We start from the raw sequence: 25,881 nt of genomic DNA, 5'->3' as shown, positions 1-25,881 counted from the left end.
GCATTGGCAGGCAGACTCTCAACCACTGCGCCACCAGGGAAGCCCTATACTTATTTTTAAAAGTTGTGTAGTTTTAGTAATAGATCAAGGTATAGAAAAAGTAGACCTTTATGAGATATTAACTTGTCCAATCTACATTTGTGTGAACCTGTGAATTACTAATTTGCTTATTCCGTTTAGTAAATTGAACAAGTAAATATTATGAAAGGCATTGCCTGAATTTCAGTTTAACTTGTAAATTTAGTGTTCATTTATTACGTAAATGTTGGTGAACTATAAAGTGAATAATAGCTTATTTCAAAAAAAGGTTACTTTGGCTGTTATTCCAAATACGACTTACACTGTCATTGTAAGGAATTCATTAGGTAATTGTTTTTGTATCTGCAGTCTGTGTTCTTTACTGTTCCTTTGAAGATTTTAAGAAACTTTAGTACTTGCCTAAGAGTGGTTCTTAAGTTTGTTTTCACCTTAGCTTCACACTTGTTTCCAGTTATATTCTTTCCTTGCCCATTTTTGGCTTTCATAAGGCCATTAACTGAGAGGTTAATAATCCTTTCTAAATGTGATGTAATAAGTTGGTATGAAGTTTATTTTTTTCCTTTACACAGGTGTTATGGAGAAGATATCCTTGGGTGTTGTGTGTGTGTGTGTGTGTGTGTCTCCCCATTTTATGCCTGGTTGTAGTGATTTTGCTCTAGCAGTGTCCCAAGGCTACTCTTGGATGTGGTCTTTTTTACCTTGTGATTATGTGTTTGTATACAGAGGGAAGCTCGGATTACCTTCAATTACGACCTTTTACAGTAATGCCAGTGTCCATGTTAATTGGTTTTTTGTTTGTCAATAAGAATATTAGAATTACTGAGAGAAACACCGGTGGGTTTTTCTTTTAATGTCTAGGCTTAATGAATCCAAACCAAATACTAATTCTTGCCTGGGTTATGTGTTTTTATGTCTCCCTCCCTTTGTAGTGTTTCCAGTAGCCTAACATCACACATTTTTTAAAAATTAATTAATTTATGGCTGCGTTGGGTGTTCGTTGCTGTGTGCGGGCTTTTCTCGAGTTGCGGTGAGCAGGGGCTACTGTTCGTTGTGGTGCGTGGGCTTCTCATTGCGGTGGCTTCTGTTGTTTTGGAGCAAGGGCTCTAAGCACATGGGCTTCAGTAGTTGTGGCTCATGGGCTCTAGAGCGCAGGCTCAGTAGTTGTGGCGCACGAGCTTAGTTGCTCCATGTCATGTGGGATCTTCCCAGACCAGGGCTTGAACCTGTGTCCCCTGCATTGGCAGGCGGATTCGTAACCACTGCACCACTGGGGAAGCCCCATCACACATTCTTAAAACATTTTTTTGGTCTCAGATTCTAATTTATCTATTTTTTTGGTATGCTGCTGATGAAATTCTCTTACAAATGAATGGTTTTAGTAGGCTTTGTAGTTTTGAAATATTTGGGGCTTATTCATTGTGGAATTGGTTTAAAATTGGTGTAGAGTTTTTCATTGAAGACTGTAATATCTCAAGGTCGGTTTTATTGATTCATTTTTCCTATCATTTCCTTTGCAATAACTTTAAAGTAAAATACTTTTATTCATTCAATAAGTATTTATTGATCATTATTCTAGGCACAATTGGATGTTTTTCAAATCTGTCTTCATAATCTTAGTTATCATAAGGATACTTTAGGATTATATAGTGCTTTACAGTTTATGAAGCTTAACACTTTCTTTAGGATCTTATGATCCTGCAAGGTAATATTTTTCCCATAAGGTCCTGCTCTAAATCACACATAATTCTACGGTTCTAGCTAGGCTAGAACCCAGTTATGAATTTTTTCCTTTCTAGTGCAATGTACTCCCTTCCTCTAAGCATTTATAGTCTTAGCTTATATCATGAAAGTCTAGTATTCTTGTTTCAGTGTTCATAAATGTTTTTTATATATGCTTTTAACCTTAGGTCTACTCAAAAAAGTTCAAGTACATCATTTTGTCCTAGGTTTGGGGATTTCCCTTCAATTAATGGCCTGCATTGTTGGGAAAAGTGGTACTGTAGTTTATTTTTATTTAGCTTCTGGAGAAGGGGGTTCTTGGGTACTATTTATTCAGACTTGTCATTTGAGTAGTTGTATTTATTTTCAAGGAATTTCTTGAATTAGAAAGCTGTTCACTTATGGTTGAATATCTGCTCTTATTAAGATTTTGTTTAAAAAAAATACTCAGATGCCATAAATTTGACTTTTTATTTTAAGGATGATGAAGAGACAAAATGCCAGTACAGTTGTCTCTTTATATCTGTGGGTTCTGCATCCTTGGAGGTCTGCGTGTAGTATACATTTTATGTAAGGGAATTGAGCATGGGGGATTTTGGTATCTGCAGGGTCCTGGAACCAATCCCCTGGGGATACCTACGGATGACTGCATTGTAAAATTAATTTGTATGTAAGATACTATATTCTTTGATATAAGTTGAAGAATTGTATATTTAATGCTGGTTAGAAAAAATTCAAGGTTGATTCTCCAAAGGTGAACAATAACCTTAAGAAGATAAGAATGGGATTTGAAGCACTACACTTTAGTTTAGATTTCAGTATAAAGGATAGATTTAAATATCTTTAGTTTATTTAAAATGCCAAGAGACTGAAGTGAAACATGAATTGTCATGTTCCCTCTAATATAGGGAAAGATGACTTAAGCTTGTAATTTTTATACCAGGTAGAATTTGAAGAATGTAGGCTACTTTTAAAGTCTGGTGCTTCATTTTAACAATTTAAGTTTGATAAGTTTAAATGTTTGTGTTTAAAAGATAGATCACTATTTTAGTTCAGTCCTGGACATTTGTACTGGGTCCTACGGTTTCTCTGCCTTTATTGTTTTCAGCCTTTCCGTCTCCTTCACTAGGTCTTAGTTTATCTTTATAAAGCCACAGATCTGATTGCGCCACTCACTTGCCTCAAAACCTTTTATAGCTTTCATTCACTATCTGTAGGATAAAGTCCAAACTCCTTAGTAGGACCTGTGAAACCATTTACTGCAGGCCCTGATAAAAATGTCTAGTTCTTTTCCCCATTACTCTTTTCTATGAGTACGAATGTTCTTTGGATCCTCTCTTGAACTCCAAACTACACATTATTTTTTTAGAGTCTCTTAAAAGTCTGTGACTTTATTTCTATACCTTGTTAATGACTGTACTTCTGCTTCCTAACCACCCACAGTGAAATCTTAAATTTTATCCACAATTACTTAAAAAACTCTTATGTGAAATCTTTTTTTTTTTCTTCATTTTTCTATGTTCCCCCGAAGTGTTTTGATCATATGCCTAGTGTACACCACTATTCACATAGTAGTAGCTTGTGTGTGTATGTCTGCTTGGATAGATTGTGAACCACTTGAAGATGAGCTTGTATATCTCATGGGCTTACTCATCCTTATTTCATCTTGTCAGATAGGCTCAGGTGTCTTGAATGAAGTCATTACACTGTGGTTCATTTATTGAAATATATACTCTTCAACTGTGTGTGTACATGAAAATTAGGTAGTGAGTCTCCTTAAGAAATTTTTAGGTTCATCTGGTTTTACAATATTTGTATTAAATTTTGTGGGATGATTTACGTTGAGAGAACAGTATTTGTCTTAACCTTTTTTTTATGGTCACAGACCCCCTTTGAGAATATGAAGAAACTCTAGATGCCATTGCCCACCGCCCCCCCCCCCCCCAACACCTAGGCCCTCTATCAAAAAGTTGGTATGCTATTTTAGAGGATTTAAAGATCCCTTGAATCCCAGGCATGGATCCTAGGTTGAGAATTCTGGGCTAGATATGCTCATGTTCTCATTGTCTAGTGGTGTGTGGAGTTATAGGAAATCATACACAGATCTAGAAGGAAATGGGTTAGGGATGGCATTATTTTGATAGTGATTAATTCATATAGGGTCTCATTCCCCATGTCTTTACCTCTGGTCTTAGTGGGAGACAAGCATGGTATAGTATTTAAGAGCCTGGCTTCTGGAGTTAGACTGGCTTAGTTTTAAATCCTGTTTTGGCCATTTGATAGCTGTGTGATTTTGTCTCTCAATTTTGTCATCTGTGATATGGGGATAGTCATAATAATACCTCATAGGATAGTTGTAAGCAACAGGTGATATAATCTTATAAATCCCTATCATGGTTCTTGGCATATAAAAGTGGTTCTTGGCATATAGAAGAACGGTTCAAATGTTACATGTTACTGTTATTATTCCTTAAAAAATTTACCCTTTGACATTGATTTGTTGGGTTTTATTGCTTTCTACTTTCCTCCATTGGTATTTTTCTAGTCTTGTCTAATCCATAAAATATGGAGATGATACCTGAGATTCTAGCAGGTCACAGAATACAAAATGTATATGTCTAGCATTCTACTGCAAACTTAGGTAGAAATGGTAAAGCAACAGTCTATATCCTCCAACTTTCAGATTCTAGAAAAACCTTTCAGGTGGGCTGACTTTGCAGTGGTGGTCACAGGGCAATAACTTTTCCTCATTAAAATTTTTTAAGGTCTCATATTTTTTTTAGTAGTTATGGGAAAAGTAAAGAATTTGATGACTCACTAAAGGAATCGCCCTCACCCTGAGTTTACTCTGGAGTACCTTAATACATGCCATGAAAGAGTAGCTTTTATTGTTTGATTTAAGGTTGATAGCTAACTTTTTCTAACTCAGGGAACTGATGACACTGCTCTGATATTTCTTTTTTGTACGCAAATGTAATGCACCTGATTTAGTAGTATGTTTTTAGTGAGTTTTATACCTTTTGAACTCTGTTCAGTGAGGTATGTTTGGTTTGAGCTGTCCATAATCTTTTCTCTAGCTACTTCTACTTTTATTTATTTTTAACTGTAGATCATAGGTGAGGGATTAGAAAATCAGTTGGTAGTCATAAAACAAAGAATATTCTGATTGAACTTTTTTCCTGCTCAAATAGCATGGGTTATCTTTGCAATAGCTAACAAAATTGGAAATGATGATTATTGTAGTTTATATAGTACTTCTGTATTTGAGCTGTGTTGTGTTACTAAGAGAACTTTTATTTTCAGGTGGTAGGGTTTATATCAGTTTTTAGAGTTTTTTGAGGATTGGATTAAACGTACCACAAATACATATCACATAACATTTTTTGTTTTCTTTATCCAGACAGGTGATTTGGCTTCTGCACAGTTAGGAGGAGCACCAAACCGATGGGAGGTTTTGTCAGCCACACCTACAACTATAAAAGATGAAGCTGGTAATCTAGTACAGATTCCAAGTGCTGCTACTTCCAGTGGGCAGTATGTCCTTCCCCTTCAGAATTTGCAGAATCAGCAAATATTTTCAGTTGCACCAGGATCAGATTCATCAAATGGTACAGTGTCCAATGTTCAGTATCAAGTAATACCACAGATTCAGTCATCAGATGGTCAGCAGGTTCAGATTGGTTTCACAGGTTCTTCAGATAATGGGGGTATAAATCAAGAAAGTGGTCAAATTCAGATCATTCCTGGCTCTAATCAAACCTTGCTTGCCTCTGGAACACCTCCTGCTAATATCCAGAATCTCATACCACAGACTGGTCAAGTCCAGGTTCAGGGAGTTGCAATTGGTGGTTCATCTTTTCCTGGCCAAACCCAAGTAGTTGCTAATGTGCCTCTTGGTCTTCCAGGAAATATTACCTTTGTACCAATCAATAGTGTCGATCTAGATTCTTTGGGACTCTCGGGCAGTTCTCAGACAATGACCGCAGGCATTAATGCTGATGGACATTTGATAAACACAGGACAAGCTATGGATAGTTCAGACAATTCAGAAAGGACTGGTGAGCGGGTTTCTCCTGATATTAATGAAACTAATACTGAAACAGATTTATTTGTGCCAACATCCTCTTCATCACAGTTGCCTGTTACTATGGACAGTACAGGTATATTACAACAAAATACAAATAGCTTGACTACTACTAGTGGGCAAGTCCATTCTTCAGATCTTCAGGGAAATTATATCCAGTCGCCTGTTTCTGAAGAGACACAGGCTCAGAATATTCAGGTTTCTACAGCACAGCCTGTTGTACAACATCTACAACTTCAAGAGTCTCAGCAGCCAACCAGTCAAGCCCAAATTGTGCAAGGTATTACACCACAGACAATCCATGGTGTGCAAGCCAGTGGTCAGAATATATCACAGCAGGCTTTGCAAAATCTTCAGTTGCAGCTGAATCCTGGAACCTTTTTAATTCAGGCACAGACAGTGACCCCTTCTGGACAGATAACTTGGCAAACATTTCAAGTACAAGGGGTTCAGAACTTGCAGAATTTGCAAATACAGAATACTGCTGCCCAACAAATAACTTTGACGCCTGTGCAGACACTCACGCTTGGTCAAGTTGCAGCAGGTGGAGCCTTGACTTCAACTCCAGTTAGTCTAAGCACTGGTCAGTTGCCAAATCTACAGACAGTTACAGTAAACTCTATAGATTCTACTGGTATACAACTACACCCCGGAGAGAATGCTGACAGTCCTGCAGGTGAGTTTTCCAAGTCATATCATGCTGTAGATAAGTTCAGTGAGGTGTTTATCAGCATCTGGCTATCTTTAAAGGTGATGATACATTTCCCTGTGTCTGTGTGAAAAGTCAACACCAAAATGTGTTCCAAATTGTTCTTCATTGAAAGATTGTAGTTTTTGAAGTCAAGGATTCATTTCTCTGTTACGCCAATTACATTTGTTGTTTTTCGTCACTTAGTTTTGTACATTTTTTCATGTCTGATTGGTACTCTAAAGCATCACAAAATTTTTATTTCGCATGTAAGGTGTCTTGGCTGTTCTTGGTGTGATGTAAATTAAATGTTTTATGCATTTTATTTGGTTGGGCAATCAGGTTGGTATAGTGAAAACATGGTACTGGGAGTAGGTACTGTTTATGTTGTCTCACCCATTAGCTAGCTGTGTGGTTTTGGCTAAGTTACTTTTTCTCTTGCAAACTCAGTTTTCTCAGCATGTAAAATGCGGCTGTTGGACTAGGTAACTATATCTAGGGTACCTTCTAGACCTGAAATTCTTCAGTTCTGTGATAGTTTATTCTTACAAGTGTGAAGTAATCCTTAAACCTAGCTGTGTTAGATATGTTATTATTGATAGTATGGGTAGAAATTTTGGAAGTCTACTCTTTGTTGTGTAAGAATTAAGTAATACATAATTACTTAATAATAAAAATATATAAATCTCTTTTAAAAGATAGTATCATCATTACCTTAGTGATGTTATTTATTTAGATAGTGTTTTATTGAATGTTTTGTTGTACACTAAATTCTTACTTTTACTCTTTTACTTCATTATTTGGGTTTTTGTGGAGATTGTGCTGTTATATAACCTTCCACTGAGTCAGTGATTCTAAACTCTTAAATTGGGACACTTGGATTTAATTTTTTGAAGTAATGGTATTATCTTTTTTCTTTTGAGAAATATGTGATATATACTTAGAAAATAGGAATTGTCTGTACTTAGAAAGCCTTTAATTGTATTTGAGCCTTCTGAAGCTATGGTTTAGAGCAGCATTCTCAAAGTGTGGTCTGTGGATCTCTGAGGATCCCTGAGACCCCCTCAGAGGTCCTTGATATCAAACTACTTTTCATAATAATAGTACAATTTATTTGCCTTTGTTCTTGTATAGACATTTTCACCGATGGTGGCTAAAACTGCTGTGTCTTAGCACAAATCAAAGCTGTGATGCTAAACTGTGCTGGAAGTTGTATTCTTTATGACCATCCACTTGCAGTTAAAGAAAAATGCTAGCCAGCTTCACTGAACAATGACCTTGATGAACAAGTCAAAAGAGTTATTTTTACTAAACCTTGACCCTTGAATGCTGCATGTCCTTTTTAAAATAATAGCTTTATTGGAATATAATTCACATACTATAAAACGCACCCTTTAAAGTATACAATTTAGTGGTCTTTAATATAGGCAGACTGGTGCACCCATCATCACTCTAATTTTAGAGCATTTTCAGCACCTCCCCCAAACCCCATACCCATTAGCAGTCACTCCACGTTCCCTGCCCCGTCCCCTGAGCCCCCAGCAACCACTAATTCTACTTTCTGTCTCTTTAGATTTGCCTATTATATCTTGAGCCCCCAGCAACCAGTAATCTACTTTCTTTTTTTTTTTTTTTTTTTTTTCTTAATGTATTTATTTATTTATTTTTGGCTGCATTGGGTCTTTGTTGCTGTGCGCTGGCTTTCTCTAGTTGCGCGAGCGGGGGCTACTCTTCATTGTGGTGCATGGGCTTCTCCTTGCGGTGGCTTCTCTTGTTGCAGAGCACGGGCTCTAGGCGCGCGGGCTTCAGTAGTTGCAGTGCGTGGGCTCAGTAGTTGTGGCTCGCAGGCTCTAGAGCACAGGCTCAGTAGTTGTGGTGCACAGGCCTAGTTGCCCCGCGGCACGTGGGATCTTCCCGGACCAGGGCTCAAACCCGTGTCCCCTGCATTGCAGGCGGATTCTTAACCACTGCGCCACCAGGGAAGTCCCAGTAATCTACTTTCTGTCTCTTTAGATTTGCCTGTTATATCTTATCAGTAGAATCATACGGTATGTGGCTCTCTGTGTCTGACTTTTCATTTACCATAATATTTTTAGGGTTCATCTGTCTTGTAGCCTTTAACCATACTTTGTTCTTTTTTGTGGTTGAATAATATTCCATTGTATGGATATACCACATTTTATTCATTTATGCATTGATGGACAGCATTTCCGTTTTTTAGCTATTAAGAATAATGCTGCTATGAACATTCGTGTACAGTTTTTTGGTGTGGACATGTTTTTGTTTCTTTTGGGTATATACTTAGCAGTGGAATTGCTGGGTTGTATGTTTAACATTTTGAGGAACTGCCGAACTGTTTTTCCAAAGTGACTGTACCATTTTACATTCTCACCAGCAAAAGGGTTCCGGTTTTTCTACATCCCCACCAACATTTATCATTGTCCTCCTTTTTGATTTTAGATATACTAAGAATGGGTGTGAAGTGGTATCTCATTGTGTTTCTGATTTGTAGTTCCTGCTGCATGTCTTTGTAATATTCTTTGTGACAAAATGGTAAATATACTTTAATAAAGTACTTCTGCTACATACCAAAATAAGATGATTATCTTTGAAAAAATATATATTGTTTTCAGTTGAGCAATTGTGTGAGTTGCAAGCTGAACTAGATGCTATTTTTCGGAAACACGTTTTACTTGAAAGACTGACAAACTATGGTTATTGAGAGACTCATGTACTTAAGTGACAGATACTTTCTCAAAAATATAATGAATTAAGTGAGCCTGTCCCTTAAAGGAAAAAAACTTGTCTGTTTGCTACCAATGATAAAATTTGGGCTTTCCAGTGAAAATTAGAATTTTGGAAAACTTGAATCTACTACTATGAACTTGGTAACTTGTTAATAATTACATATGTTTCTGATGAAATGGACAGTGATATTAATATTAATAAATAGGATTTTTTGGGATACTGTATTATAATGAAATATGCCATCATTTGGAAGATCTTTATGATAACTCAGTGAACCAGTAGTTTTCAGATGACCAACTCATGTTACAAAATCCTGCATGGGTAAAAGATCCATCCGTTCAGAGTTCAAGATAGACCAACAATAAGCATGTGGAAAGTTTACCAGTATAGTTTCAGATTCTGCATTACAACTGACCTTTAAGAAATTTAGCACTTGTCAGATTTGGTATAGTAACCAAGAAGAATAACCACAATTGGCTGAAAGACTATCAGATTACTTCTTTTTCCAGCCACATATCTTTGTGAAACTAGATATTCTTCATATGCTTCAGCCCAAACCACGTATTGCACAACACACTGCAAAAGCAAATATGAAACTCCAGTTGTCTTCTTTTAACCTAGATATTAAAGAGATTTGCAAAAATGTGAAACATGACCTCTCTCCTCATTAAACTTTTATGTATGTTTTTGGAAAATAGTTGTTTTTCATAAAATCTTAATTTGTGTTAACATTTAATGGATTTATTGTTTTCAAATGAATTAAAACATTAAAAATTTATCTTCTAATTCCTAATACAGTAAATATCAAAATAAATACCCTACATTAACAAAAACTTTTTGGGGACCTCAGTAATATTTAAGAGTTTAGAAGGAGTCCTGAGACCGAAAAGTTTGAGAATACTGGTAGAATGACAGACTTCTGAAGACATAGAAGATAGCTTTTAGAAACCAGTTTTTAGAGCTTCCACACAGTTAAAGTTATGGAGATCTATACATGTTAGAAAAACATCTCTAGAGAATTTATTTGTGATTTTGTGGATTTATATTGGTCATGAAATTAGATTGATATAAAGCACTAAGTGCTCAGTACAATAATTTATTTCCAAAATACTATCAAAATAGCAACAGTGTTTGAATTAAATACAAAATCGAATTTTTAGAATGATAATTTAGTTTATTGTGTGTTGGCAAGGAAGGGTAAAATAAGCACTCCAGAAGGCCACTAAATTTGAATTTTTTCCCCAATTTTAAAGGAATGGGGAAAGAACTTGAGAAAATAAAAGTTAAAGAGAATCAGAATAAAAATGCTGCATAGTACATAGCATATTTAGAAATAAAAACCAGGAAGTTGTAATTGGGGTAATTTGGTAATAGGAAAACTATCCCTTGGTGTACTGTCTTTTTAATTGGCAAGAAGGAAGAAATTATTTTAGGATGTGTTTTCTTACATGAAAAATCAGTAAAAAAAACTTTATCAGTGTTAGAGCATAGTATGCACAGATGAACTGCTTAAAATTTTGACACCATTGGTTTGCATTTTGCTTTTTGGTGAGTATGGAAACAATGTAACACATTTCCCAAATAAATGAGACCACACCGTTTTTTTTTTACCAAGACTCTGCAATTTCTTTGACCTTTTTTCTAAGCTCCCCTTTCACAAAAATGACCTCTATTCCAACCTGTTTTAAGAAGTGAATCTGATTCAGGGCCTCTCCTCGTGAGGGGTATGTTTAGTGCCTCTTATCCCTTAGAAACCAAACCCCCATCTTCCTTGGAACATAGAGCTCATTGGGCCCCAAGCTGCAACCCCACTCACTCCCTTTATTTCTTTTCCTTGCCCACTGAGAAATGCATGCTGTTTTTGAAATTTAATTTTTACTCTACCATTTGCTGTGTATTTGAAGCTAGGCGATCTTTCTAACATCTTTTCTTTTTTTTCTTTTTTTTTTTTTTTAAATTTTATTTATTTATTTATTTATGGCTGTGTTGGGTCTTCGTTTCTGTGCAAGGGCTTTCTCTAGTTGCGGCAAGTGGGGGTCACTCTTCATCGCGGTGCGCGGGCCTCTCACCATCGCGGCCTCTCTTGTTGCGGAGCACAGGCTCCAGACGCACAGGCTCAGCAATTGTGGCTCACGGGCTTAGTCGCTCTGTGGCATGTGGGATCTTCCCAGACCAGGGCTTGAACCCGTGTCCCCTGCATTGGCAGGCGGATTCTCAACCACTGCACCACCAGGGAAGCCCCTCTAACATCTTTTCGAGTCAGAAAATTTCTCCCAAATTCAAGCCAAGACTTACCCAGTTTCTCAAATTTTAGTTCTCTATCCGATTTTGGCTTATCCTTTAAGATTGGGTATATTTAAAACTTGGTGTCATACACATTTTAAAATATTGTCATAACTATACTGCTTGTACAGTTTTTTTATCCTGCTTAATTTTTAGTTACTTTTTTTGGTAGGGTGACCATACCTGTTAAGTATTTAGGTCAGGAATTATATTCTATTTAATTATCTATTAATATAGTTAAAAAGACGCCACATGAGAAAGAGCTGAGAGTCAAATTCACTGCCTAAAACCAGGGCCTGGAGCTTAAAAAAAAAAAAAAAAAGTTCATTGCTGTCTGTTACTCTAAGGTACAGCTTAAATGAGGCTGTACACTTACAGAAATGAGAAGAGGACATGGGGAAATAGGAGGACATCAACAGTCTTGTGATCAGATTCTGAACCAGTCTGAACCATTGAGCTGTTAACTTGGTGTCTAGATTTATGACATCTCCAGTATTACCTCTGAAGCCAATAAAAGACCTAGGTCTGCACTAGGGCCAGAGAGTCTTGGTGGAAACACTTGGAAAAATGCCAGGCATGGAGGTATAATGCAGAGAGAAAAATTATACTCAATATAAGCCTGAAAACCAAAATTCCAAAATACATGATGAAGGGAAAATCTATGAAAGATAGCCAGTAAAATCAACAATCAAGAGATGAATTCATGTCCGATTAAAGAAAGATAATTTAAAAATCTGTGAAAGACTTTAAAATCAGTATATTTATACCTGTCCATGAGATAAAAGGAAGCTGTAGCACCTTTAGAAGAGAAGTTGTGAAACAAAAAAGGTAGATGTGTAAGAGAAACAACCAGAAATCTTAGAAAGGAGAAGCATATTTCATTGATTCTAAGACACGCATTGTTTAACATTTTAACATTTCTGAGATCTGAATATATCTTACCGACCGTGGCATGTCAGTGTTTAATTTACAGTGCTTTTTCTTTTTTACTGGTAGTGGTGTGTCTTGATAGCATTGTCTAGATGAAATAGAAAAATTTGGCGGGACAAACAGGAGAACCTTTAGGCTGGACATAGAAAAAAATGAGTGAATAGTAATATACTTAGAAATTTACTCAGAATATAGTTTAGAGATAATGAACAAGTAGAGACTTGAAAGATTGAGTCACCAACCTAAGATTTTCAGAAAAAGAGAATAGAGTGAATGGCAAGAGAAGCAGTATTGGATGAGATAATGGCTGAGAATTTTCTTGTGTTGGAGATATATAGTTTACAAATGAAAATTTTGCTTCAAGTATTAAGAAAGATAAACAAAAATAAGTCCACCCCTGTCTTAAACTAAAATTTTGGAGAAAGATAATCTTAAATTTTAACAGAAAAGTCGATTGCTAACAAAGAAATTACAGACCTACAAACTTCTCATCAGCCACACACACATACCAGAAGATCATGTAGTAGTATCTTTATAGCACTGAGAGAAAATAACCAGCAGGCAAGAATTCTGTATGCAGTTAAAAATCCTACTTAAGAGTTAGACTATAATGAAGATATTTAAAATAATCAAGGACTGAAAGTTTATTATTCAAAGACCCTTATGAAACTAACTACTGAAGTGTTAAGTAGAAAAATGGATCCAGAGGAAATGAGGACATAGTAGTGATTACAGTGGGTAAAAAATTAATAATTTAACTGACCATGAAACAGTAGGAACTTTAAGTTACAGAAAATTTCAGAGATACACCAAAGCAGATAAATGTATGATGAACCTTAAGGTAACCACCTCGCAGCTTCACCAGTTATCAGCATTCTGCCGTTCTTCTTTCCTCTATTCCCACTGTTTAAAATTTTACTCTTGCTGGAGTATTTTAAAGTAAATTCCAGAGAGTGTATAACTTTACCCAATAATACTAATGGAGTGATTTGCACGGTGTGGTCTAGGAGTCCCAGACCCTTTTCATAGGGGTCTGTGAGGTCCAAGTTATTTTCATAATAATACCAAGATGCTATTTGCTTATTTCATTTTTGCCTCACAAGTGGTGTACAGTGGAGTTTTTCAGAGGCTATATGATATGTGATAACAGCAGATTGAACACAGAAGCTGATATAAAGATCTAGCTGCTTTTTGGGGTTTTTTTTAATTGAAGTATTATTGATTTACAATGTTGTGTTAGTTTCAGGTGTACAGCAAAGCAGTAAAGGTATATATATGTATATATTTATTTCAGATTTTTTTCCATTATAGGTTATTATAAGATATTGAATATAGTTCCCTGTGCTATACAGTAGGTCCTTGTTATCTGTTTTATATAGAGTAGTGTGTATATGTTAATCCCGAACTCCTAATTTATTCCTTCCCTCTCCTTTCCCATTTTGTAACCATAAGTTTGTTTTCTGTGTCTGTGAGTATATTTCTGTTTTGTAAATAAGTTAATTTGTATCAGTGATAGCATATATTTGTCTTTGTGTGACTTATTTTACCTAGTATGATCTAGCTATTTCCTAAGAAGCCAGATATTAAAGATATCTGCAAAAGTGTCAAACTATTCTATTTTTAAAAATACATATTTTTCATAAGATGTTACTTATGTTAACATTTATGAGTTTGTTACTTTAAAATTAATAAATCAACTTCTAAAATGTTCCCAGTTTTGATTCCTAGTATGGAAAATATTGATATACTTATATAAGCAGAGGCCCATTGAAATCTTCAAATTTTTTAAAAATGGATTTTTTCCCATTTTTTTAACAACATAATTTACATACAGTAAAATTCCTTCTAAAATTTTAGTGCACAATTCTGCACTTTCAGTAACTGAACACAGTTGTATAATCACCACCACAATTAAGATATAGTATCACTTTACCACTTCTCTCCATTCCCATATGCCACTTCATAGTCAGCCATTCTCCTTTACCCTTGTTCTCTGGCAAATAGGTGTTACTCACGTAAACAAAAACTCTTTGAAGTCCTCAGTAATTTTTAAAACAGTGATTCTGATATCAAAAAGTTTGAAAACTGCTGCGCTAATGAATAAGGATTTTAAGAAACATAACCATAGTACCATTATTTACAATACCCTAAATTTATAGTTATCCTTTAATATTATTTAATAACCTTGTAATGTTTGGTTTTCCCCAAATGATTAAAAAATATCTTTTTAGAATTGATCAAGTTAGGATTCAAACAAGCACTTTGTCTTTTATTGGTTCATGTGCCTCCAAGTCTCAGCTTTTCAAATAATGGTTTTAGCAGCTTTTCATTGTTGTCACTTGGATTCATTATTTCATTAAGATTTGCAAAATGGTGATTTTTCTAATTTTCTCAGTCCTTTTGTGTTAAGCTGTGATTTTTTTCTGAAAAGATCCCTCCCTTGTTAGCTATTTGGTTACCCCCGAAGCACAGTTTGTACAAGAAAGGCAGGATAAGCTATTAAATCCATTCCTTTTATTTATCTGTTTTCAGAATGAGTTGGTGTCTTAGCTGTCATCAGAGGTTCTCTCTCTCTCTTTTTTTTTTCCTTTGGTGTATCATTGTGAACTCATTTTTTTATCAGTTGTATTTTAATACATGGTATTCATTATTATTAGAAATTAATATTTATATTGTTAAGAAATGGAATACTAAGCTTAAAAAAGAAATAGCGGTGTGGGACTCGTGGGGATTGGTTCCTGGGTAGAGGTTCTTGTCATTTTTAGGAGGATCAGCTTTATAGAAAATAGTTTTAGCCATTTTACATCAATTTATAATTTGGATAAAAGTAATTAAGGGAACAGAAGTGCGATTTTATATATATATATATATTTAAATTAAGACTGTTGTTTTTAGAGCAGTTTTGGGTTCACACCAACATTAAAGAGAAGGTACAGAGATTTTCCATCTACCTTCTGCCCCTAAACATGCATAGCCTCCCCCACCATGACGTCTTTCACCATAGTGATACATTTGTTAAAACTGATGAACCTACATTAATACATCATAGTTACACAAAGTCCATAGTTTACATAATGGTTCGCTCTTGGTGTTGTACATTCTTTGAGTTTGGGCAAATGTATAATAACATATGCATCATTATGGTATTGTAAGAGTATTTTTACTGCCCTGGAGACCCTCTGTGTTCTGTCTATTCCAAAAATGCAATTTTTAACTTCTAAACTGGGGCAGGAGGTAGAAAATTATCAATCCAACAGAAAATAGGAAAGGAGAAGAAGTATAGCAAAGAAAAAGACTAATATCAGATGTAGAAATTCAGGACAGTCCTGAAAAGAAAAAAAAATTAGTAATCCTACAACCAATAAAGTTGGTAAATTGCCTGTATAATCTTCTGGTCTTTTTTCTGTGCATATTGCATACTGTGTCTTTACACTTCGGGGTCACTTTAAAATTGGGGTCATATACGCAACTTTATAACTTTTTTTTTCCAAATAATATATTGTGTGCATTTCCCAGATCATTAGTTTTCCACAACATGATTATTTAGTTTCATTACTAAGTATTTTGGTGCGGATATTTCATGATTTAACTAATCCTCTCTTGTTAGGTGTTTAGGTTATTTTTCATTTTTTTCCTGTTATATAGAAATCTTTGCTTACACTTCTGATTATTTCCTTATGCAGAAGAATTTAAGGCTTTTATATATACTGCAGAAATGCTCTTTCACCCCCATTGTATATGCGAGGATACGGTTTTTTGTACTGGGATGGGATATCATTTTGTCAAATGGCAGAGTTTTGGGGTGGTAAAAATAGAATCTAATACATTCATTTATTATTGGGGAACTTGAACATTTTTGCATGTTTATTGTCTATTTGTGTTTGGTCATTACCCTTTCATGTTTTTTGCCTGTTTTTCCCTCACTACTGATTTGTAAGACATTTTTAAAAGACATCTTTATGTTAAGGGCATTAGTCTTTTGTCACACACCACAGATATTTTCTCCATTTGTTTGCCATTAAGTTTGTTTAGTGGTGAGTTTTAGTACATGTAAGTTCTTACTAGACTCTTTTTTGAGTAAAATAATTTAGAAACTTTGAACCATAGTTTTTGAACTCAGTTTGTATTGATTTACAAGTCATCTGATGCAATTCAACAATTTGTGCAAGAAGTTGGGAATTTCAAATTATAATTCCTATGCCTAGAAAATATCTAGAGTACACTATGTGCCTTTTAAAATAAATCATTTTAATGTATGTTGTTGATCACACTTGTTATTTTCTTAGTATCCTATGGAAAATTAGTGTTCACAGATCCATGAGTAATCCCTTGACAATGATACTTCTAGAGGTCTCAGATATCTTAGGTATAATATTCAACAGTAGTATCATTATTATATGGTATATATAGTAACATTGGAATTTATAATAACAGTATTATGTATCTCTGTTATTTAAACCATGGAATCTTAGAGAGGTCAACTAGTTTAACTCATCAGATGCATCTTCAACAAATGGCTGCTTGGCGTCTGTTTTTAAATACATTTCTCTTTATTTTCTGAAATAGTATATTTAATTTATGATTAACCAAATTTACCTCATAATGTAATAGTAATAATGCAAATTAGAATTCTTGATGGATACAACAGAATGGAAATCACATAATTAATGTGTGGTTTTCATTAGTATGCCTTCTTTGATACATTGTTCTATAGTTCCATATTATTTTTAATTAGAATAACTTTATTAAAGCTGGTCTTTACACTACTTTGTCATTTTAGTGGTTCTTGGGGACAGACTTTGTATCCAACTTTATTTTATGTGAGGGTACTTGACATGTGACACTTCATAAATCTCATAAATTCTCCTCTGATGAACAGTACCATCATCTTGCTGGCAACTTAGATTAAGGAAGTCAGTCATCATTCATTCAGTCCACAAATATTTGAGTCTATACTACAGTTTTCCAGGTAATGTTTTTTAGGTTCTTTGCAACAGTAAAAGAGAAAAAAAGTCCCCACTCTCATAAATTTTGTGTTTTAGTGGATGAAGACAAATAAGCAAACACAGTAATTTTACATGACTAGTGTTTGAAGAAAATAAAGTTAGGGTTATGGAATAGTAGGGAATATGGAAAACCATGGAGGTTGGTTGTTATTTTAGGTAGGGTGGTTAGGAAATAATCTCCTTATAACGAGGTGAAAAAGAAGTTCAGATCTGAACATTGAGGAGCCTGTCTTATTGACATCTGGAGGACAAGTAATGAGCAAAGGTGGTTGGGATTTAGTGAATGGGTGGAGTCAGAATATGAGATTGGAAGTAGGCAGGGATAATAAAAGCCATGGTTAGGAACTTGGATTTTTTTTTTTTAATATGAAAACATTGGAGGTTTTTATGTTTTAAGAAGATCACTCTGGCAGATCCCTGTGGCAGGTGGTGATGGGGGTTGGGGGTTGGAATGACAAGAGTAAGGATAAGGCTAGTGCAGTAATACAGGCAAAAGGAGATAGTGAGTCTGCCTACACCTAGTAGTAAGGAAGGCCTGCAGAAAGGAGGGGTGAAGGGAGAAGTAAGACTTCTGTTGTGGCTTTGTTAAATTTGAAATGTCTATTAGATAGCCAAGTGGATGGTTCAAGTAAACAGTTGTATATCAGAATCTGGAGCTCAGGTCAAGCAAGAGATAAAATTTTGGGAGGCTTTAATGTAGATAGAAGTGACCAGATGAAAAAATTTGGGTCATAGCTTTTTTGGCTGCATGGTAGAATCTCACAGGGAACTATTATGTTTGTTTGTTTTGATTTAATTTTTGAATTTTATTCAATTTTTTATATAGAAAGTTCTTAATTAGTTATCTGTTTTATACGTATTAGTATATATATGTCAATCCCAATCTCCCAATTCATCCCACCACCACCACCACCACCACCAGCCCCCCCCCGCCACAAACGTCCATACGTTTGTTCTCTATATCAGTATCTCTATTTGCCTTGCAAACCAGTTCATCTGTACCATTTTTCTAGGTTCCACATATACGTATTAATATATGATATTCGTTTTTCTGATTTATTTCACTCTGTATGACAGTCTCTAGATCCATCCTCGTCTCTACAAATGTCCCAATTTCGTTCCTTTTTGTGGCTGAGTAATATTCCATTGTATATATGTACCACATCTTCTTTATCCATTCATCTGTCGATGGGCATTTAGGTTGCTTCCATGACCTGGCTGTTGTAAATAGTGCTGCAATGAACATTGGGGGTGCATGTGTCTTTCTGAATTATGGTTTTCTCTGGGTATATGCCCAGTAGTGGGATTGCTGTCTCATATGGTAATTCTATTTTTAATTTTTTAAGGAACCTCCATACTGTTCTCCAGAGTGACTGTATCAATTTACATTCCCACCAACAGTGCAAGAGGGTTCCCTTTTCTCCACACCCTCTCCAGCATTTGTTGTTTGTAGATTTTCTGATGATGCCCATTCTAACTGGTATGAGGTGATACCTCATTGTAGTTTTGATTTGCATTTCTCTAATAATTAGTGATGTTGAGCAGCTTTTCATGTGCTTCTTGGCCATCTGTATGTCTTTGGAGAAATGTCTATTTAGGTCTTCTGCCCATTTTTGGATTGGGTTGTTTGTTTTTTTAATATTGAGCTGCATGAGCTGTTTATATATTTTGGAGATTAATCCTTTGTCCATTGATTCGTTTGCAAATATTTTCTCCCATTCTGAGTGTTGTCTTTTTGTCTTGTTTATGGTTTCCTTTGGTGTGCAAAAGCTTTTAAGTTTCATTAGGTCCCATTTGTTTATTTTTGTTTTTATTTTCCTTACTCTAGGAGGTAGGTGAAAAAGGATCTTGCTGTGATTTATGTCATAGAGTGATGCCTATGTTTTCCTCTAAGAGTTTTATAGTGTCCGGTCTTACATTTAGGTCTCGAATCCATTTTGAGTTCATTTTTGTGTATGGTGTTAGGGAGTGTTCTAATTTCTTTCTTTTACATGTAGCTGTCCAGTTTTCCCAGCACCGCTTATTGAAGAGACTGTCTTTTCTCCATTGTATATCCTTGCCTTCTTTGTCATAGATTAGTTGACCATAGGTGTGTGGGTTTATCTCTGGGCTTTCTGTCTTGTTCCATTGATCTATATTTCTGTTTATGTGCCAGTACCATATTGTCTTGATTACTATAGCTTTGTACTACAGTCTGAAGTCAGGGAGTCTGATTCCTCCAGCTCTGTTTTTTCCCCTCAAGACTGCTTTGGCTATTCGGGGTCTTTCATGTCTCCATACAAATTTTCAGATTTTCTGTTCTAGTTCCGTAAACATGCCATTGGTAATTTGATAGGGATTGCATTGAATCTGTAGATTGCTTTGGGTAGTATAGTCATTTTCACAATATTGATTCTTCCAATCCAAGAACATGGTATATCTCTCCATCTGTTGGTATCATCTTTAATTTCTTTCATCAGTGTCTTATAGTTTTCTGCATACAGGTCTTTTGTCTCCCTAGGTAGGTTTATTCCTAGGTATTTTATTCTTTTTGTTGCAGTGGTAAATGGGAGTGTTTCCATAATTTCTCTTTCAGATTTTTTTTTTTTTAACGACATTTATTCTTTTTTAATTAATTTTTTATTTTATTTATGGCTGTGTTGGGTCTTCGTTTCTGTGCTAGGGCTTTCTCTAGTTGTGGCAAGCGGGGGCCACTCTTCATCGCGGTGCGCGGGCCTCTCACTATCGCGGCCTCTCTTGTTGTGGAGCACAGGCTCCAGACGCGCAGGCTCAGTAGTTGTGGCTCACGGGCCTAGTTGCTCCGCAGCATGTGGGATCTTCCCAGACCAGGGCTCGAACCCGTGTCCCCTGCATTGGCAGGCAGACTCTCAACCACTGCGCCACCAGGGAAGCCCCAGATTTTTCATCATTAGTGTATAGGAATGCAAGAGATTTCTGTGCATTAATTTTGTATCCTGCAACTTTACCAAATTCATTGACTAGCTCTAGTAGTTTTCTGGTGGTATCTTTAGGATTCTCTGTGTATAGTATCATGTCATCTGCAAACAGTGACAGTTTTACTTCTTCTTTTCCAATTTGTATTCCTTTTCTTTTTCTTCTCCAATTGCCGTGGCTAGGACTTCAAAAACTGTTGAATAATAGTGGTGAGAGTGGACATCCTTGTATTGTTCCTGATGTTGGAGGAAATGCTTTCGGTTTTTCACCATTGAGAATGATGTTTGCTGTGGGTTTGTCATATATGGCCTTTATTATATTGAGGAAGGTTCCCTTTATGCCCACTTTCTGGAGAGTTTTTATCATAAATGGGTGTTGAATTTTGTCAGAAGCTTTTTCTGCATGTATTGAGATGATCATATGCTTTTTCTTCTTCAATTTGTTAATATGGTGTATCACATTGATTGATTTGCGTATATTGAAGAATCCTTGCATCCCTGGGATAAATCCCACTTGATCATGGTGTGTGATCCTTTTACTGTGTTGTTGGATTCTGTTTGCTAGTATTTTGTTGAGGATTTTTGCATCTATATTCATCAGTGATATTAGTCTGTAATTTTCTTTCTTTGTAGTATCTTTCTCTGGTTTTGGTATCAGGGTGATTTGATGGTGGCCTCATAGAATGAGTTTGGGAGTGTTCCTTCCTCTGCAATTTTTGGAAGAGTTTGAGAAGGATGGGTGTTAGCTCTTCTCTAAATGTTTGATAGAATTCACCTGTGAAGCCATCTGGTCCTGGACTTTTGTTTGTTGGAAGATTTTTAATCACTGTTTCAATTTCATTACTTGTGATTGGTCTGTTCGTATTTTCTATTTCTTCCTGGTTCAGTCTTGGAAGGTTATACCTTTCTAAAAATTTGTCCTTTCTGCCAGGTTGTCCATTTTATTGGCATAGAGTTGCTTGTGGTAGTCTCTTAGGGTGCTGTGTCTGTTGTAACTTCTCGTTTTTCACTTCTAATTTTATTGACTTGAGTCCTCTCCCTCTTTTTCTGGATGAGTCTGGCTAATGGTTTATCAATTTTGTTTATCTTCTCAAAGAACCAGATTTTAGTTTTAGTGATCTTTCCTATTTTCTTTGTTTTGAATTCATTTATTTCTGCTCTGATCTTTATGATTTCTTTCCTTCTGCTAACTTTGGGGTTTTTTGTTCTTCTTTCTCTAGTTCCTTTAGGTGTAAGGTTAGATTGTTTATTTGAGATTTTTCTTGTTTCTTGAGGAAGGCTTGTATAGCTATAAACTTCCCTCTTAGAACTGCTTTTGCTGCATTGCATAGGTTTTGGATCGTCATGTTTTCATTGTTATTTGTCTCTAGGTGTTTTTTGATTTCCTCTTTGATTTCTTCAGTGATCTCTTGGTTATTTAGTAACGTATTGTTTAGCCTCCATGTGTTTGTGGTTTTTACGTTTTTTTCCCTGTAATTCATTTCTAACCTCACAGAGTTGTGGTCAGAAAAGATGCTTGATATGATTTCAATTTTCTTAAATTTATTAATAAGAGGCTTGATTTGTGACCCAAGATGTGATCTATCCTGGAGAATGTTCCGTGTGCACTTGAGAAGAAATTGTAATCTGCTGTTTTTGGATGGAATGTCCTATAAATATCAATTAAATCTATCTGGTCTATTGTGTCATTTAAAGCTTCTGTTTTCTTATTTATTTTCATTTTGGATGATCTGTTTATTGGTGTAAGTGAGGTGTTCAAGTCCCCCACTATTCTTGTGTTACTGTTTATTTCCTCTTTTATAGCTGTTAGCAGTTGCCTGATGTATTGAGGTGCTCCTATGTTGGGTGCATATATAATTGTTATATCTTTTTCTTGGATTGATCCCTTGATCATTATGTAGTGTCCATCCTTGTCTCTTGTAACATTCTTTATTTTAAGGTCTATTTTATCTAATATATGAGTATTGCTACTCCAGCTTTCTTTTGATTTCCATTTGCATGGAATATCTTTTTCCATCCCCTCAGTTTCAGTCTGTATGTGTCCCTAAGTCTGAAGTGGGTCTCTTGTAGACAGCATATATATGGGTCTTGTTTTTGTATTCATTCAGCAAGCCTGTGTCTTTTGGTTGGAGCATTTAATCCATTCACGTTTAAGGTAATTATCAATATGTATGTTCCTATTACCATTTTCTTAATTGTTTTGGGTTTGTTTTTGTAGGTCCTTTTCTTCTCTTGTGTTTCCCACTTAGAGAAGTTCCTTTAGCATTTGTTGTAGAGCTGGTTTGGTGGTGCTGAATTCTGTTAGCTTTTGCTTGTCTGTAAAAGTTTTGATTTCTCCATCGAATCTGAATGAGATCCTTGCCGGGTAGAGTAATTTTGGTTGTAGGTTCTTCCCTTTCATCACTTCAAATATGTCATGCCATTCCCTTCTGGCTTGTAGAGTTTTTGTTGAGAAATCAGCTGTTAACCTTATGGGAGTTCCCTTGTATGTTATTTGTCATTTTTCCCTTGCTGCTTTCAACATCATTCTTTGTCTTTAATTTTTGTTGATTTGATTACTGTGTGTCTTGGCTTGTTTCTCCTTGGGTTTATCCTGCCTTGGACTCTCTGTGCTTCCTGGACTTGGGTGGGTTTTTCCTTTCCCATGTTAGGGAAGTTTTCGACTATAATCTGTTCAAATATTTTCTCGGGTCCTTTCTCTCTCTCTTCTTCTGGGACCCCTGTAATGCGAATGTTGTTGCATTTAATGTTGTCCCAGAGGTCTCTCAGGCTGTCTTAATTTCTTTTCATCCTTTTTCCTTTATTCTGTTCCATGGCAGCGAATTCCACCATTCTGTCTTCCAGGTCACTTATCTGTTCTTCTGCCTCAGTTATTCTGCTGTTGATTCCTTCTAGTGTATTTTTCATTTCAGTTATTGTATTGTTCATTGCTGTTTGTTTGTTCTTTAATTATTCTAGGTGTTTTTTCTTAAATTCTTCTAGGTCTTTGTTAAATATTTCTTGCATCTTCTCAAGTCTTTGCCTCCATTTTTCCAAGGTCCTGGATCATCTTCACTATCATTATTCTAAATTCTCTTTCTGGAAGATTGCTTATCTCCATTTAGTTTTTCTGGGGTTTTATGTGTTGTTCCTTCATCTGGTACATAGTCCTCTGCCTTTTCATTTTGTCTGTGTTTCTGTGAATGTGGTTTTCCTTCCACAGGCCGCAGAATTGTAATTCTTGCTTCTGCTGTCTGCTCTCTCTCACAGGGAACTTTTTAAAAATGCCAACAGTTTGTGTTGAGTGTCCTTCCAATTCTAATTTAATTGCTGCATTAGGCCTAGGAAAGATGTATTTTAAAAGCCTCCAAGAGATTTTGAAGTGCAGCTGGTTTAAAAATTAGTAACTTAATACAGAAAGAATATAGATAAAGAAGAGATTGGAAAATAGTATCATCTTGAGCCTCAGATTATTTTCCTTGATTTTTCAAATGCAGTGTCTAGTACAGAATCAGAGGTAGTTGGGCATATGAGGAGATGACATACCATGAGTGAGAACCAGCAGAAACATCAGACAATAGAAATAAGACTTACTGGAACTTTATATACCAAATATAGATTAAAACAATTGTTTTACTATGGTCTGGAAGGAAAAAGCCAAGCTTGAAAATTTTTAACAGAGAGTTTGGGATTGTGATGAAAATGACATGGCAGATTTGTAAAAGAACCAAATACAAATTCAGGAACTGAAACTTAAAATGACCAAAATTGAAGGAAATCCTTGGCTGAATCTGAGGACATTTTAAACATTAGGGGGCAAGAAGCAGAGGAGCAACCAGTAAGGGCAATGGAAGGCGCTTCCAGCAGAGAGCAATATCCTGGAAGCCAAGTGAATGAACCACTTAAAGGAAGAGTTCTTAACTTTTCAGATATTGTGGAGGGTACATAAGATGGTAAAGAATGGGTATCCGATTGTTGTGGTTTCAGTGGAGTGTTGGGGAGAAAAGCCTGAATAGAGTGATTTAAAAGGAGATGAAGGGAAGAGGGAGTAGCAACAGTAATTACAGACAAATGTTTTAAGGGTATTTTTCTGTTAAGAAGAGGAATGTTGAAATAAGACATGGTAGTTGGAGGTAAGCTTGAGGTCAGGGTGGGTTTTTCTGGGAATGTCTCAAAAAAAAGTAAGAAATTGATGATGCAGGAAGAAGGTATAATAGAGGAAAGTTATTAAGGCAAGCAAGATGAAATAAAGGACACAGGTATAGAGGTTGGCCACAGAGAAGAGTGGGAATAATCATGTTTTAATGGGAAGGGCATGGGATAGGGCTTTGCAGATACAGCTATGTTGGTAGGAAGGTAAGGTCATTCTTGTCAGATTGCTTCTAATTTCCTTTTGTTATAAGAAGCTGAGATGGGTGAGGAGGACAGGTTTTAGAAATTTAAGAAGGAAAAAGGCATGAAATGGTCATCTGAGACAATTGCAAAGTGAAATTATTGGTGAGACAGAATTGCAGGTGTTACTGGTTGCTCAGTTGAATAATTAGTACAATTGTGTTTTTTCTTCAGTTACCTTTAGTTGCTTGCATGCAGATGCAGGGTTAACTCTTTTCTGTTTCCTGGTAGAAAGTTCCAAGTCCTTTTGGTATTATCTCTGCCATGTTTTTGTGATCTGTTCTTCCTGTCCATTCTCATTTTATTAGTCTGGCTTTTACTGTTCTCCTAGGCTGTTATAATAGTTAATTTGTTTTCCATGCCTCTAATCTTTCCTCTTTATAGTGCATTTAAAATTCTTTTTAGAAAAATTTTTTCTTGAATAATAAGTAATAAGTGCACAAGGCATACATTCAGAAAATATATTAAAGGGTAATCATTGAAGAGTTAGTCTCTTTTCCTCCTTATCTTAAGCCCCCAGTTTCTCTCCCTAGAGATAGCCATTGTTACCAGTTTTTTGGGTTTTTTTTAACTGTATGGAATATCTCTGGTGGAAGGGTACATTTACAAACACTACCATACCTGTGTATTCTCTACCATTCCCTGAAATTGTACCATTCTTCTGCATAAAAGATTTTTATGTTGGACCTCTTAATATTACAAGTAGAGAGCTATCTCATTCTTAACAATGACAGTAACAGTATTCTATTGAACAAGTATCTTGTCATTTAATAAGATCCTTATTGGTGGGTATTTATTTTCTATCTTACTTCAAATTATACTGCAGTGAATACCCTTATACACATATATTTTTCACCTACGGAATGTATGTGTATCTGAAGAATAGATATATATCTAGAGAGTATATACATCTTTAATTTTGGAAGATACTGGAAGTTGTTCCAGTATATCCTTTACATCAGTAAACACAGGTCATGTTGTTGCCTTCTTTAAAATCTTCACTGGCTCTTCCATTGACTTTATTTATTTTTTATTTTATTTGTATTGAGGTATAATTGACATGTAAAGTTGTATTCCATT

General features: G+C 35.6%; 1 protein-coding gene across 1 annotated transcript in view; it reads left to right on the top strand.

The window, feature by feature from the left end:
• The window catches only part of SP3 (Sp3 transcription factor), a 62,946-nt gene that overhangs the window by 4,898 nt on the left and 32,167 nt on the right, over nucleotides 1-25,881 (top strand). Inside the window, exon 4 of the mRNA XM_059928117.1 lies at nucleotides 5,159-6,518. Within this exon, the coding sequence (XP_059784100.1) occupies nucleotides 5,159-6,518 (1,360 nt within the window). The remainder of the gene's footprint in view (nucleotides 1-5,158; nucleotides 6,519-25,881) is intronic.

Source organism: Balaenoptera ricei, chromosome 7 (assembly GCF_028023285.1).
Source record: "Balaenoptera ricei isolate mBalRic1 chromosome 7, mBalRic1.hap2, whole genome shotgun sequence".
Taxonomy (NCBI): domain Eukaryota; kingdom Metazoa; phylum Chordata; class Mammalia; order Artiodactyla; family Balaenopteridae; genus Balaenoptera; species Balaenoptera ricei.
This window is presented reverse-complemented; position numbering and strand designations above follow the sequence as displayed.